The following is a 16,404-nucleotide window of genomic DNA, read 5'->3' as shown; positions in this document are numbered from 1 at the left end:
CTCCAGGAACACACTATAGATGAAAAAGTAAACAGAACTTGAAGTGACTCACCACAATAGCTCTCATCAGACATGTCTCCACAGTCATTAATTCCATCACAGACTACACTGTCATTCCCACCAGACACACATAGACCATTGTCACAGGTGAACTGGTCAGATCCACATGTGATATTCTTAGATGGGGTCGGGCTGGGAGTGACTGGAAAATGAAGAGAGATGTTGAGGTTAATAGCAGTTACTTTATATCAGGTCTGTGGGCATTACAAAGCAATGAATTGCGCATATTTTGTCTGCTCTCGATGTCAGCAAGGAATATTTCCTTATGTACTGCATGTTCAGGGTAAATCTTGTTTTTCCCATTGACCCCATCTTCGGCAATGACTGTACAGAATATCCAGGTAAGTGGTCATGTCTAACATACACAATTTAAAGTAGGTTTGTGTTTAAATGTGCTAATTTTGTTGTTGCAAAGTAAGTAAAACCTGAAGAGAGAGGGACCTATTTTGAAAGAAACTTGTTTTCACAGTCAAATTACATTATGATGCACTGCCTATTCTTGCCTATCAAAAAATGAAAATAAACTTAGACTAGCTCAATCATAGCGCATTTCTTTCACTGCTATTTTGATACAAACAACATTCTAAATCTCATTTAAAATTCATTAACCCGGCCATTTTGAGTTTCAAAACAAAGTATTTGTTGATGAATGCATATAAACATGAGGGACAATATACTATTTGGATGCTTATATGGCAAGGGTTAACTTGTAAAGTGTTTATACTTTATTGGGTCAAAACCAGTCTATAAGATATTATATACCTCACTTAAGTAATTCAGCAATCTGATTGGTCGAAATTGCATTCATAAACTTTAACTGTTCCCGAAAATTCCCAGTAACCATGGTTAAAACAGTTCTAAAATCCCAATAACCATGGTTAACGGGAAAATAGTTCAGTCTCCATGGTTACCCCATAGGTTTACATGTTAAAAATTGGTCTGAGCGATCGAGGATACCGTACGTGTGCGAAGAATTGGTCGGTAATTTCAATACAATTGAATCTCGATCGATCTTACCGACAATTTTATCTTGCATTGTTGACATGAAGACGAAAATAAACTTCCAAAAACAAAAAAACAACATCTGCCGATAGATCTTGATCTAAGTTCGTGCCAATATGCATTGCAAAAGTAAAAGAAGGGCCCGTTTAATGGAGCAGCGGCGAAGCATCTACCACGGGAAGCCGTTTTCAATCCATTTTAATGTATATATTAGAGAAAACTATTATATATGGTGACAGAGCGCGCTGGCCGAGTGGTTTAAGGCGCTGATTGTAGTTACAACACCTTTAGTACGCAAGAGATCGAATCCCATCTTCGACAAAAGTTTTTTTATTTTTTAGTCTATTTTTTTTTTGGCATATAAAAGTATTAATGACTGCTTTAATATTCGAGAAATAGTTGTTTTTATACGCTCTCGGGAAGGTTACAATTGGGCTATTGCCCTCGGCACGCCTCGGGTAATAGCACAATTCAAACCTTCCCTTGAGCGTATAAAAACAACTATTTCTCTCAAAGCAGTCATTAATACTATACTGTAAGCGTTGTTAACATATTTGCTGGTTCTTAAATTCGCGTTGCACCAAATTCAGCCCGTTCAAAACACGCATAAGAAGTCGTGTTTATATTTTTGCGGGTTCTAAAACTCGCGGACACCGACTTCAGCGCGAAATCCACGAAAATTAATGTACCACAAATATTTTCACGTTTACAGTAGAATAGTAATTTTACTTACCACAGTCATTCTCATCAGTAGCATCACCCTCGCTACAGTCAAAGTCGCCATCACACACAAAAGATTTAGGGATACACAAGCCATCTCCACACATGAATTCATCTGGGCCACAAGTCAGAACTGAAGAGATATAAAATGAAGATATTAATAAGATATCTACTGAATTCTTTAATCCTATGGGTTCATTACAGGGAACACTTTGTTCCAATGGCTACACGTGGGCAGTGGATTCGGAAAATTGTATTCTGGTAAAGGATAAAGTAATTTTTGCATATTTTCTAATTTTTTTAAATTCCTACATATATGTGGAAGAAAATCATAGTATCATGCAATGTCCAAATTAAATGATTGCTCTTATAGTCAGTGCTCTTATAGTTCAGATACGATTAGTAGTGGTCAGCTTCGGATAAGATTTTGATGGCAAATATTTGTGTAGTCCCATGTACCCATATCTGTGTCCAGAGTATTTCCATACTTGTTATTTTCAAAAAGATTTTATAATTTGTTTGATTTTGAATCTTACAACATTATACCACTTAATTCATTATTTTACTGTGTTGTTTACTTAAGAACTATTTCTTGACAGTTTCTTTTACAATGAAATTAAATGACCTGTTATAATCAACATTTTTCTTAATAAGTCACTGCATCAGATGGGTCATCGCTCACCACATCCAATTTCATCTGAAGAATCGGTGCAATCTTGAGTCCCATCACAGTAGAAATCACCATCAATGCATAGACCACTGCTTGCACACTGAAACTCATCAGGGTCACACTCATAGCCTATCAAAGGGAAGGAAAATGGGTTTGTAAATCAAGGGAAACCTGTATATAAAGACCCAGGGACACCTGTAAAGTGGTCTTCAAAGGGAAATCTAATCTCAGAGAAAACAAGTAGACTGGCAAAAGTATAAATGAAATCGGACAATAAACGAGAAAGTTATGGATTTTTGAAAGTTGTAATCACTATGGCCCGAATTCACAACGGAGCTTTACATTTAACCCATGGTTTAAACCTTCATTTACATAACCCATAGTTTAAAAATGAGCGTACTTTGCCTTGCACGTATCTAATATTGGACCTCTTGACTGTGTTGCGCTTATTTTGAGCTGACTTTAAACCATGGGTTATGTAAATGAAAGTTTAAACCATGGGTTAAATTTAAATCTCCTTTGTGAATTCGGGCCTACGGGTATGGGCTCTTCAAAATAGTTGAATTGTTATTGTCTCTGTGATGTAGCAGCGAACAACTCTCCCGTTTGTTCCAACACACAAAATATCTAAAATCTCAATTGTTCAAAAATGTTTGACTCAGGAGAATCTTTTCTCTTTAGAGGAACTAATATCCTAATACGTGATACATAATATATTTTGAGTAGTGCCCAAAGGGAGAAGATACTTAGGAGAAAAACAGAACTTAATGATATGTTTGTACATGACAAATGAGAGAGAGTTGTCTGTGTCTTCGTCATAATCCATAGACCAAATTGCCAATCGGTGGAATTTAGGTGTACATGTCCATGAAGTCAAGCCTGTTGTTATCTGGACAGCTACATGTTGGCAGAATGTTGGCCTTATTGGTTCACTTGAACAAAGCAGGTAGATAATAAGAAAATCTTTTTATGATAGGATACTATTGCAGTTTCGGCTGAGAGAGAGTATACTACTACACAATGTCGCACGCATGAATTTATATCAGTTTGAAAACTACAGAACCTCTTATCCAAAGTAGAAATGGTTGGAAGCTGTAGTGTACTATAAATGTATCTATTAAACAGTGCGTCCCAGAAAACTTGAAACCGAGAATTATCGTTGTTTTATCATAACTTAATCACATTTATAATTAATAAATGACACATATGTATAAAGCTTAGACCCTCCTCTTTCATTTGATGTAAGTCATATAAGGCATATTTCATGCATGAGTTATTAAAAAAAAATTGAAGAAAGGATACCAAAAAAATCAATCGGCGAATGGTATCTGAATTTCAAAGAGAAATTCACATTTCTATAAATTTCATTTTTTGCCCTTTCATATGACACCTCAATCAGGAAAAATGAGCCAGGAATAACAAACTTCTGATTGTTAAAAGTAATTCTTGCAATTCCATAATTTTATTGAACAAATTCATTGTCACTGGCTGCCTGCAGTGTCAACAAACAGAGTTGACAAAAGACTTAACTCTGTTTCGTTAACGATCAGCCATGCATGAAGTCTTTTGTCTTCTTTGTTTTTTGTTAGGGCAGGGCAGGCAGCGAGTGGAACAGATTTGTTTAATAAAATTATGGAAATGCAAGCATTACTTTAAACGAAATGAAACAGAAACATATATTACTTACTGCAGTCTGTTTCATCTGTGCCATCCCCACAATCATCTAGTCCATCACATAACCAGCCCATAGGTACACACGCTTTATTGTCACACATGAATTCAAGGAGACCACATGTTTCTAGGGAACAAAAAAAAAAAAGAAGAAAGATGTTGCGTTTATTTTAAAACTTATTGACAATTGTTTTTATTCTTAAATATATTTCTTTAAAATTCAATCGGCATAACTACATGTATATTTAATAAATTATTATTATTATTTATTTGAACATTCATAAAAAAAGCATGAATACAATACAGCATGGCAAGAGACAAGTACATAATAAGAATGAACAAACACATGCAAAGAGATAAGGGGGCAGCAAATGAGTCAGGGTGCAAAAGTGAAGTACTTCAACACTGTTGCCCGGAGGCATTAAAGCAAAATTAAAACAAAATTTCAGTTCAATATTTAAATAACATGTAAGTTTGTCATCTACTCATATTGACAAATTATTGTACATGTGAATACCCTCAAAATAAAGAACTGATGTTGTGTTCTTTATGGGCAAATGTGTAACATATTCAAGTCAATATAACTTGAAAACAAACAGTGACATTGTGTGTTGTGTTTAAATTAATTATTATTTTAAAAAAAATTAAAAAAAATAAAATAAAAATCATTTAATAAACGTACCCTCACAAGGCTCTCCAACACACTCCATAGTTCCAGCATGGCAAGTACTGAAAAGATAAAAAGAATTTTATTTATCCAAATAATAACTAATGTAAAATTATAAGGAATAATGAATACAATTTATGATTTCCACTTTATTCCTTGTTTCTTGTTAATAGCAATGTTTATCATACACACATATAAAGAGTTTGATTCAAAAAGGAGGTAACTCAACTTTTGATGAAATTGAGTTATTTTCTCGGATATCACCTGTCAACAAAGTATTTACCAAAATTTGGGGAGTAATCATGAAAAAATGCACCTTCTAATATCACTTTTCCATAAACGCCTGTACAAAATATGGTAAACAAATCCTTCTTTTCTCTGAAGTCTCAAATAAAGGATTTAGTGCCTTTCGAAATTAAACTCTTCATAAATACATGAAGACTAATGAAAAACTGGGAAAAATAATTCTGACATTTATCTCTTGCAAAGTGATTGCTAGATTAAAACATTCAGGGTAAGACAATTAAATTAATCAATATCAACATGACTTCTTCTTACAAAGATAGAACATCTTAATGCAAACCCAGTTTCAACTCACCAGTTTTGACAATTGATAGAAGTAACAGTTCCCGCTGCATATTCAATTCCATCTTGGTGACATGGGCATTCCACCTTTGCAATGCAATCCCCATCTATAATGAACCAATGTGTAATGGAAATGAGAAGCTAGGTCAGACAAATTCACATGGATTCTGTACACTTCAAACTATAGCTTTGCTGATTGTAAAATACACCATCAATTGCCTACACTTGTGAATTCAGATACCTTTGAACACTATCTAAATTAAGAAAACACTGAAACTCATCAAATATTAGATGTGATACATTTCTGTAAACTTGGTGGCATGACAAGGGTTAAATTGCAAATTTTCATTTACCTTCAGACAGGGATCCATTTGGACAGTGACATCCTTCAGCACAGTTTCCAAAGCCAATCTGATCTCGGTCAAAAGAGGCACAGGTATCAACTGCTGTCGTTCCACAAGTGTTGTACTCAAAACCAGCATTACACTGGACAGCTGAAATTTGAAAAAATTACAACTCTATTTATTGGAAAACATATTTACACTTTAAACATTGCTATAAATCATTGTTAAAGCTGCTTCTTTGATCTTTATCAAACGAGGTGTAGGTTTTCACAGCTATTATCACATACCAATGTGTTGGACAGATGAGTTTTAAAATGTTTTTTTTAATATTAAAAACAAGAAAATTTTACTGATACAACTCTCATACATAATAGTAATATATAATAATAATAATGTAATAACATGTTTGTATACGAACATGAATTTTAAAATGTTATTTCATTTATTGGAATATCATATTTTAAAATCTCAAATAAAAGAATCTTATCTTCTAAATCAGTCAAAATTGTACTAATATGGTCAAACAATCTTTTTATCCTGATCAAATAAAGTGTATAGTATAATTATCTTCTCCTTCTTCAAAGGAGAAATGAGGAGATGATGCGTTTTGAGAAAAAGTGGCTCAAAAACTTCTCGGAAATCACATTCACTGAGGTACTGAGACTGATATTGATATGAACATGCAGCATATCATAAAAGGTGTCATAGTTAAATGATTTAAACACTTGACCAGAGATACATGACTAGAAATTACCTTCAATGCTTTCTTTGTTAGATATGAACATACATGTTCTGCGCGTCATAAACGTTTCTTAGTTTAATGGTTTAATTCCTTTACTAGCTCTTAATGTGCCGATTGAGTACCAAGCCCAGTGCCAGCAATAGATCCATAATGACTATTGTCACATATGTGTTGTACTTGTGTGTTGTACAGATGAAATGTGGAATATAATAACATTTATTGGAATATCAGGTTTTAAAACTACATGTCAAATCTAACCTTAAAAGTTAGTCTATATCATACTGACATGGTCAAACAATCTTTACCCTGACCTTTAATGATATGAACATGCTGTATCATAAAAGGTGTCATACATGTAGTTCAATGGTTTAAACACTTGACCAGAGATACTAGAATTTACCTTGAATGCTTTCTTTATTAGATATGAATATACTGTGTCATAAAAGTTGTCACAGTTTAATTGCTTAATTCCTCTAGTAGCTCTTAACGTGCCAACTGATTACCAAGCCCAGTGCCAGCAATAGATCCCCAATGGCTATTTGCATACGAAAGAAACATTGAAATTCTCTCCCAGATGATTGATACACAGGTAACGAGTGCCAAAACAAGAGATTCATAAATTGAATCAGTCATGATTCATCATACTCTGCAAGACACAGGTGATTTAAAACAGAGATTTGAAGAATTTTACAAGCAATATTTCATAAATCTTTTAAGACATATGTTTGACAATATTAAAAACAACAAATATCTTGAGTCTTTATTTTTGTTTCGTGTCCGGACACCCGCCTCCCCACATCATACTACCAAGACAATACTACAGTTCATTGGATGAGTGTACAACATACATGTACATTGCGTTACTACATGAACAAATGGACAAAGTTTTGGTAGGTTAAGGGCTAGATATGAAGATTCTGGGTCCCATCTGGGCTTGCAGGTCTTAACCAAATTAATCATGACACCATTCAAATAATAATAATACTACAGTATTTGTAATGCGCCAGCGATCTAGTAAACTACTCAGAGGCGCAGAGGGAGAGTATTACCCTTGCTTTTGCATGGCTGCCATTACAGCGCTCTAGCATTTCAAGGAATTAATTTCTGCCAGGTACCCTTTAGCATCACCTGGGTTGAGTGTGGCAAATGTAGATCAATGTCTGTACCAAAGGACATTAGCGCTGCGGCGGGACTCGAACCGTGGACCTTATGATCGACAGTCCAGCGACGTATCTACTCAACCATGACACCTCTCAAATAATGTTCTGGATACTTACGACATAACTCCTGAGATCTCCATCTGATATCGAATCCATGTCTTGAGCATTCCATGGCATACACAGCAATAGCTGTACACAGACATTCACAGTCACCACCCAAGTCACATCTGGTTAAAACAGACACAGATATTACAAACTATTATTATAACTTTTAGAAATATGATAACAATTATAATAATGAATGCAATAAAACAAGGCTTATTGCATGGTTATGGCTCAAATTATTTTATCATTTATAACTTTTCCCCCAAATACATGTTGAAATAGAAGCAAAGCTTAGGCCTACTGTTATTTTCTTACACAGTTGGTTTCGTTTTGAGCAGGCAAAAAATAAAGATAAATAAAATTCCTCTCAAAGAATTCAACTGTTATCCTGTACATGTAGATGATATGATATAAATAGTGTCTTTCACCTTGAAAAATACTTCATGACCAACTTGACAATGACAGTAATGAATCTAAATGATTGAAAGGTACTTTTTAGTGGTACTAAAGGAGTGATTATGTGTAGAATTCTTGGGGAAGGAATTGTCACCCTTGGTTGGAATTGTAATTTGGTATTAACTGGAGGCTGTGGATCGGGAGCTAGCGGAAGGGGGGGGGGGGGGGGGGGGAGTTGACAGGAAATATGAGACATTTTAAATTATGACGCATCTTAATTGTAGACAATATCAAATTGAGGGGCACATGCATATTTATGTACATTGTTTTCTATTGTTAAATGTTATATTGCATTTTCACTGTCAAAAAAAACCATTGGAAGCAAAATTTCTATGTAATGTTTGCAAGCATGGACCAATAAAATAATCTTGAATCTTGAATCTTGAACTCACCCGCATGAATCATAGATACAATTAGCAAGGTATGCCTCTGGATCTACCACAGAGTGGCATGGCTCAAATGTTCTGGAGTTGATGATGCTACATCGACGCTGCGACCAAGCTTCACGATGACTGTTCACCTACAAATAACAAGATTCATCAATTATTATTATTGTTGTTGTTGTTTTTTTGTCTAACCTTTTTCTCAGATTTTAAGATTATAATATTTTGAAGTTAAGTCTAAAGTTGTTTTCTAACCATATGAAGCAGAAACAATCAACAATATTCCAAACATTCATGAACAGATTTATTGGTTTGACAACTTATTCTGAAAGAAAATTGATCAATAATGATTGTAACCAGTTTTTTTTTCTTTCAATTTTTAAATATCTACAACTCGCTTTTTAATATTGCATGTACTTGTCAAATTAAAAAAAATCAAACAGCCAGGTTCTCTGGGTTACAGAAGTTCCATACATACATGCAGGAAAGTTACACCTTAAAGGAGTAGTTCAATCGGCAAACCGGCAACTCCCTGTAGTGGTACATGTACCATAAAAAAGACTACAGTAATCTTCAGTATTGATGGAGGCAGTTGTACTCAGCCTTTAATGCCGGTCTGCACTAGTTTGGCCAAGAGGGAGTAGACCACCCTGCATGGTCACTGACAGGTGGATATCTCATTAAATCAGCTTTCAATTAACATAAGAAAAAGGGGATCATGGGGACCAATGGTCACCGATTAGTAGCTATACTGTAAGTAGTGCAGTGGGGCTTTAATAGGAACAATGATCAAAGACAACTCTTGAGCATTCTTAGCCCTAAACCTACCCTGCAAGGATGGACCAGGTCCTCTTTGTAAAGTTCTGGACATCCACTGCTGACCTTCCAGCTGTTGGCAAAGTTATCACTGCTGTGCTCCACCGCGCCGTTGCGAGCTGTGAAGTCGTTCTCCTGGTCCCCATCAAAGTTTCCGCACAGACCGGAGAGACGGCCCTCAAAGTCTGGCGTGACTGAGACGTAGATTCTGGTACCTACAGTATGGTTGATATACAAATTAATATAGTATGTCATTATTGACTGAACACTTGGAAGATGAACAATTTCATATGGATCTGATGGGATCTGAGGTCAATTTGTATTATTTTGTATAAAACAATATCTAAAGATATATAGTTGAATTTGTCTATGAAAGAAATGTAAAAAATAACCACTGGTAACAGATGGCAATTATAGACAGGTTATAAAACCAAAATTTCTTCCTAATGTTTATGTAAAACATATAAACGAACATTCCAGAATGTTCCAACAAACCATTCCTCACCTCCGTCCCAAAGGACTTCCAGTCCAAAGTTCGCGAAGATGACATAGAAGAACCCTGATCGCTCTATGCTCCACGCAGAGTAGTACTTGGGCAGTGAGACCGGCACTCCATTCACCGTCACCTCACCTCCCCGCACTAGAAATATCGTGGAGTCGTCGTCAAAGATGATCTCGATGGCCCTGGTGCAGGTGACGCCGCTGGATCCACACTGGATGTTCTCCACCTCGATGGAGAATGACCCGTTGATGTCTTGGGCAAGGGTGTAGCGGCAGTCTCCGGTGAAGGTATACTTCTTGCCGTCGAACGTGGTGTAGTGCCCTTCACCCACAGCAGAGCACAGGCCTGGGGGTAACAATAAACAAAAATTTTAATTGGTCTAAGCATAACAGATGGAATTAGCACATTCCGAAACTTGGAACATGTAGTAGGGAGGGTCTTGGCAATTTTCAAGTTATTAAGGGTCGTAACCTAATCTAAAGATTGAAGTTATATGCTATTTGGTTTCAAATCATTTTTCAAAATGTTTTATTTGTTTTTTCCCCGGAGATAAATTACATGCATATGTACGTACCTGGGCAATCATGATCTGTGCATTGCCAATGAGAACCATTGCAGTAACTGTAAAGAGTACAATAAAAATTATTGTTATACAGTGGGAAGTTTCTGAATGTTATGTGGGAAAGTAGCTTGCCATTATAGCATGAGTGTTGAATTTACAATCTTGATTGGCCATTAAACGAGAGTTGTTGTCACTTGCATTACATTTCAACAATGTCACTTTTCATTAGTAGCTACATGAGGGCACAAGGGGCGTGTGCCCCTCCCATCAACAGCTTTAAAAAAAGTAGAGGCTATAAGAACAGAAGAGGGGAGGAAACATGAAAAGAAGATCGATAAAATCCTTTACAGTATCCTCCCCACACCTGAAAGCCTGGCTTTTTATCTCATATCTGTAACTATAGTGCCCTCTCAATAGCTGAACCCCTATGCCCCTGCTATACTCACCATTCATTGCACGTGTCAGTGTGAACTACTTCTCCATGTTCATATCGTCTATCTCCATGGTAACATGGGCATTCAGATGGCAGCACACAGAGATCTCCCTACAAGACAATGCCAACAAGAGGAAATATGGAAAATGACATATACAATGATGACCCCCATCTTTTACAAGAAGGTATCCTTTTCAGGTAATTTTCATCTTTTTGCCCAACACATCGACCTTATGTACAAACAATAAATTACAGTAACACTTGGATATAACACTGCTACACTTATTTGTTACAATTTTGTCATAAAAATATAGTATATTAATACACTACATATCAAGCTGAACTAAAATATACACTAGACATAGTTCATTGATAGTTGCACACATATATATGGGTTCATTGATGAATTTCAAAACCTAACCAAATTTGGATACTTGCAAGATAAAATTTGAATAACATTCATAGATAAAAAGCATTTTATTCTCTTAAATGACCTCTTTGCATAACCGATAATGTGGAGACCTATGATCACCATCTCCACTCAAACACTTACATCTAGCAGGTAACCTTCCGGGCACATGCATCCGGGGCCCGCCTCTACTCCACAGCTAAAGCCATGAGCAACACTCTCGCAGGTCACAGGGCATCCTGGGGCCAGCGTGTCGTAGAGTTGGTTCTCTGGACACATGTCGGTCACGTTGCACTTCTCACCCTCGCAGTGGAAGGATCCATTGATGCAGTAGCTTGATGGTGCAAAGAAAACAGAGTATGGAAGAAAAACATCAGTACATACATGGTAACAGTATTTGTCTCATATGCACCCTTGGTTTATGAAAGAGCAGTATATAAAAAAAATATAGGCCGCCAGTCTGAGTAAAGTCATTTCGGAAGCGGTTTAAAATTTGGCACAGTATAAAATAACTCGGGCCAGTCCAAACTAGGGTGCATCAGAAGGGCTATAAACTTTGAGTACAGTAATAAAGAGTCATCAGACTCACAATGACCAAAAGGTTCCACAATTATCAAATATAAAGACATAACAAGAACCCTAGTTTGGATTATCAAAAAATAACATTCTATGCTCGTGGGAAAGATGAAGCCCTTACCAATCCTGACACATCTGTTCAATGCGAGCTCCAGCAGGGTAGGACTGATCTTGATAGTAGCAGGGACAGTTGATCGGCGAGATACAGTTACCCTCATCGTCAAGGACAGTGTTGCCAGGGCAGTTGCATCCTTCCACGCAATCCTCCGTCTCCATGCAGGTCACAGAGAGGTCACGACAGGTCTGACCGCAGGTCGGCCCACACTGCTGGTAGACCTGACCACCGTCACACTGGACACCTTGGTGGAAAATTGTCAGAAACATATGGAATGATGGAATGCACAAACATGCGGTAAAATTGAGGTCTGTGTTTTATTCCTCAAAGCACATTTCTCGTCAAAGGGGTGTAAATATGTACTTTATTTCATTTCATTTGACTTGATATGGCTTAATATATGTTTTTTTTAAATTAAACAATTATATACAGGTGTATTTAAAGTAGCAGCTACACTGTAATTATATAGACAAACTGAATTTCTTGAAGTCTTAAAACATCCATTGAAATATATTTTAAACTTGATTTATCGAAAAACAATAACAAATACAATACTGTAGAAGTATTTTTCGTTGGATAGTGATGTTCATCTCTATGTAGAGGAAGAATGAGGGTTTTGAGCCACCTGCACATACGTGTAAATGTAAGATTTCACCACATATTGTGCACGTGTCAATTGTAAAAGCATGCATCTCAATGAATGGGTATGCTTATGATACACAACAGCACTACAAGGTTCAATTTATAACAAAAACATGGCTAATCAATGATGTTTGAAACACTTACTGCAGTACTCGGATATGGAGGGGTGGTCTCTCCAGTCCACATACACCCCTTCGTTGGCGCAATCCGTTGCGTACCCTGCAATGACCTCACAAAGGCACTCCAGTGTACTCCCCGCATCACAGCCGCAGACATCATACAGGCACATGTCGTAGTACATGTCTGGGCTTACGCTTCCGTGGCAGGGCCTGAAGGCGTCGCTGTTCATTACCCCGCATTTCTCGGCCGCAAAGCTCTCCATGTGGGAGTTGAGGCTGCAGGGGGAGAGCGAGAGCGGGGATTCTGTCTCCTGGCAATCAGGGTCCACAGCGAATTTGTTGGCAAATGCAACGATGCTGGTTTCGATGTCACCAGCTGGCGTCATGAAATCATTGTTCTGGTTGTGGTCGTAGGTACCACATAGACCACGCACCTAAGAAAATACAAACAATTCTTACTATTAACTTTGGTTCGGTGAGAAAGCATTAGTCCCATAACCATCATATCTAGGATGACCAAGGTGAAACGCTAATGACCTTTGCTCAGTCGTTCATCCTTAATTACAGAAATGCTCTAGAGAATCTGGTACATTGTACTGTAGGTCCCCCTGGTTGCTTACATACAAGCAATATACATGATTTCTTAGAAGATAGGAAAAAGAAAACCCCACACCATCATAAACATGCATGTATGTTCATGTTGAGCCGCATTTATATAATTTTGTTTCTTTCGCAAAAGCTTCTATCACTGCATCATTGCTAATGGCATGCTCTACAATTGTGTATTAACTGTCAGTACCACAGGCCTCAAATCTGTCTTAAAATGTATGATAAAATCATCTGATGAACTTGAAAAGATCTTTGTGGAACAAATGCAAGTACTTTTTTCTTGACCAAATTATATCTGTCGGGAGGTAACATTTAACATTTTGATTTGATCAATTCCCAGTCGAAGGTATAACCTACCCTGTTAATATACTCTGGATACAGTGTCACATAGAGCCTGTTGATCCCATCCCACTTCACCAAGAATCCATTCCCCTCCACGAAGATGAACTTAGAGGATGCTCTTCGCACTACCACCTCTCCATTGGTGTAAGGCAGGATGGTTTCCTCGCCATCAACAAACACGATCTGGTTCTGCTTGAGGTCTATCGGGTTGGTTCCGTTGACAATGACAGTTGCGGATTTGGTGCAGGTGACTTTTCTGGAGGAGCGCATGTTACACTCCACGTTCTCTGCCAGAACAGTCAGGTATTGCTCAACAAAATCCTGCAATGTTCAACAAAAGAATTTGTCAATTTGTCATATTTATGTCATGCTCTTTAAATAGAAACAACTAGGTTGTAGATCAGGGAGAATTCTGTCAATACAGATCCTACCACATTATAATCACATCTTATCCCCAACGGCTCTTGAGCCATAGACAACATATGTGACTTGTTTTCTTTCTGTCTAAAAAGCCTTTCCATTGCTAAAATAATAGATTAGAATACATGAATATGTTTATCTCCTACATGAGCTGCATGAGGGATCTGTAAACTATTTCATCTTTGAAACATCACAGCACTGTTGTCTACAGCAAAGTCATTCCTTCCTGAACATCCTACCAAAAACTTTCTTTTAAGCAATAATTCCAGAAACATGTAAAAACGGTTTTTATTTTAATACTCAGAGTTAAAATTCTGGAGAGAGATTGGTGTATTATATTTTGTATAGCGCCTTGAGTAATTTATAAGATAAGTGCGCTCTATAAGTATTTATTATTATTATTATTATTATTAAATGGTACATACTTCCACTAGAATGTAGCGGCATCCTCCTTGGAAATTGTACTGTCTCTTGTCAAAGGTGAGATAATGAGGGTCACCGACTGACTGGCAGGTAGCTTGGCATGGAGACTGCTCACAATCCCAAAGCCCTCCCTCACATGTGCTATAGGAGAAAACAAAATTAAAAGAGTGGGATTTGAAAGAAAGGCAAATTTTCTGGAAGTTACAAGCCCATGTAAAAGGTCAGATGAGGGTCACTTAACAACTGAATGATGGTAGCTTGCATGGAGACTGTCCACAACCCAAAACATCTTCCTCATTAATGTATGAAACAAAAACAAACAAATAAACATGAACAAAATGCTAAGGCACTTTTATTTATATTTGGTTGTGATATTATTTTCATATTTCACATGCTTGGGGGAAAAAATGGAATTTTGGTGCCAGGAGTGGGATTAAAATCTTCTAAAGATGAAAATGGCAGGTAAGGTTTTATTTTCCTCTTTATCACTTGTCAGACAATGAAGATCACCAATCAATTTGCAAATGGATTGAAAAGCAGACTGTTAGACATTTGTCACAGGTACTATCAGGCATATTCTAAAACTTTGGTGCCAGGAGTGGAATTATCATGCTTTCTGAATGTTGTACTGCACTTTTACAAACTGTAATTTCTCCACTCTGAGACAGATGAAGATATTAAAAGAGGGGCCTCTTAACGATCTTTTGAGGTTTGTGCCTGATGTTGCTAATTAAGGTATTTTTATTTATATTTGGTTGATATCATTTTTTAGAATTTTACAAGCTTGGGGAAGCATGTAAATATGACTGATGAAGGAGGTGTAAGGTACTGACCATAGATTGCATTTTGACCGTACTGTCCCTCCAGGCGGGTACTTCTCCCTATTATGGACACAAGGACACTGGTCAGCCGTGATGCAGCGTCCCCCCTCCAGGACCGTGCCCTCAGGACACTGGCACCCAGAGACGCAGTCAGCTGGGCAGTGCTTGGCCGATTCTACAGGGTCCTGAGCCTCGCAGGTGACCGGGCAGAGGCTACTGCAGTCACTGTACTCCATGATGTCAGGGCACTGCTTGGCTGGGATTTTAAAGACATGATGAATATAAATTGGCTGAGCATTCCTCTAGCAGCCTCCATTTAATTTGCTATTCATCTACTTTAATACTTGTCAAATCATTTCAAGAGAATTGCACTTTAAAATGTACATGCATTGCATGCAAGCTGTTGACCTGTGAAACTTATAAAAAATATACTACAGAGAGACAAGATACAGTTAAGTGGTCTATATTATTACATATTGTTTATGTACATGGTCCTGTAAAAGCATAATTACATGTATGGTCTTTCTATGCAGGCAGGCGCTAAAGCTAATTTCACATCATGTACTTACGACAAAACTCCTCTGTTCGCCATTCCAGGACCACGCTGAATTGGGCGCACTGCCGGGAATACTCGTCCAGAGAGATACAGAGAGCATCCATCATGAGGTCATCCGACTCACCAAACATACACAGGTCATACACGCAGCTCTCAACAAACAGGCCAGGGTCAACCTTCAAGATGGAAAAAACACATGGTTAATTGACTCTGAAGTAAGTTAAGGTGGTGATTTGCGTGATAATTCTATTCCCTTCAGATTCTATGCAATTTACAGAGATGTTTTGAACTGATGTTTGAAACTGACAGCGTTTTTAGCTGTCTGTTCTATGAATGATACATTAAATGGTTTATCTACATTTATGTTCAAAGCTGTCTTTTATTTGGTGAAATGACAAACATTGTGCATTAAATTACATAACAGGTGGTAGCCCAAGAACATGTATGTATTTGGCTATTAATCTTAACAATCTTAACAATCATGAAGGTGCAAT

The 16,404-nt window shown here is 37.2% G+C and overlaps 1 protein-coding gene across 1 annotated transcript in view; it reads right to left on the bottom strand.

Annotated features, from left to right (window-relative positions):
- Positions 1–16,084, bottom strand: part of LOC105439069 (mucin-2-like) — a 50,556-nt gene extending 34,472 nt beyond the window's left edge. Inside the window, exons 1-20 of the mRNA XM_030989838.1 lie at positions 15,924–16,084; positions 15,367–15,610; positions 14,536–14,674; positions 13,706–14,011; positions 12,765–13,173; positions 11,985–12,222; positions 11,432–11,621; positions 10,892–10,989; positions 10,458–10,504; positions 9,887–10,228; positions 9,394–9,596; positions 8,575–8,702; positions 7,739–7,848; positions 5,729–5,869; positions 5,389–5,482; positions 4,806–4,852; positions 4,140–4,250; positions 2,465–2,581; positions 1,796–1,915; positions 53–202 (exon numbers count right to left, since the gene is read on the bottom strand). Of these exons, the coding sequence (XP_030845698.1) occupies positions 53–202; positions 1,796–1,915; positions 2,465–2,581; positions 4,140–4,250; positions 4,806–4,852; positions 5,389–5,482; positions 5,729–5,869; positions 7,739–7,848; positions 8,575–8,702; positions 9,394–9,596; positions 9,887–10,228; positions 10,458–10,504; positions 10,892–10,989; positions 11,432–11,621; positions 11,985–12,222; positions 12,765–13,173; positions 13,706–14,011; positions 14,536–14,674; positions 15,367–15,610; positions 15,924–16,041 (3,352 nt within the window). The 5' untranslated portion in view covers positions 16,042–16,084. The remainder of the gene's footprint in view (positions 1–52; positions 203–1,795; positions 1,916–2,464; positions 2,582–4,139; positions 4,251–4,805; positions 4,853–5,388; positions 5,483–5,728; positions 5,870–7,738; positions 7,849–8,574; positions 8,703–9,393; positions 9,597–9,886; positions 10,229–10,457; positions 10,505–10,891; positions 10,990–11,431; positions 11,622–11,984; positions 12,223–12,764; positions 13,174–13,705; positions 14,012–14,535; positions 14,675–15,366; positions 15,611–15,923) is intronic.
- Between the last annotated feature and the right edge of the window lie 320 nt (positions 16,085–16,404).

The sequence above is a fragment of the Strongylocentrotus purpuratus genome, unplaced genomic scaffold (assembly GCF_000002235.5).
Source record: "Strongylocentrotus purpuratus isolate Spur 01 unplaced genomic scaffold, Spur_5.0 spur5_scaffold_19, whole genome shotgun sequence".
NCBI lineage: Eukaryota > Metazoa > Echinodermata > Echinoidea > Camarodonta > Strongylocentrotidae > Strongylocentrotus > Strongylocentrotus purpuratus.
This window is presented reverse-complemented; position numbering and strand designations above follow the sequence as displayed.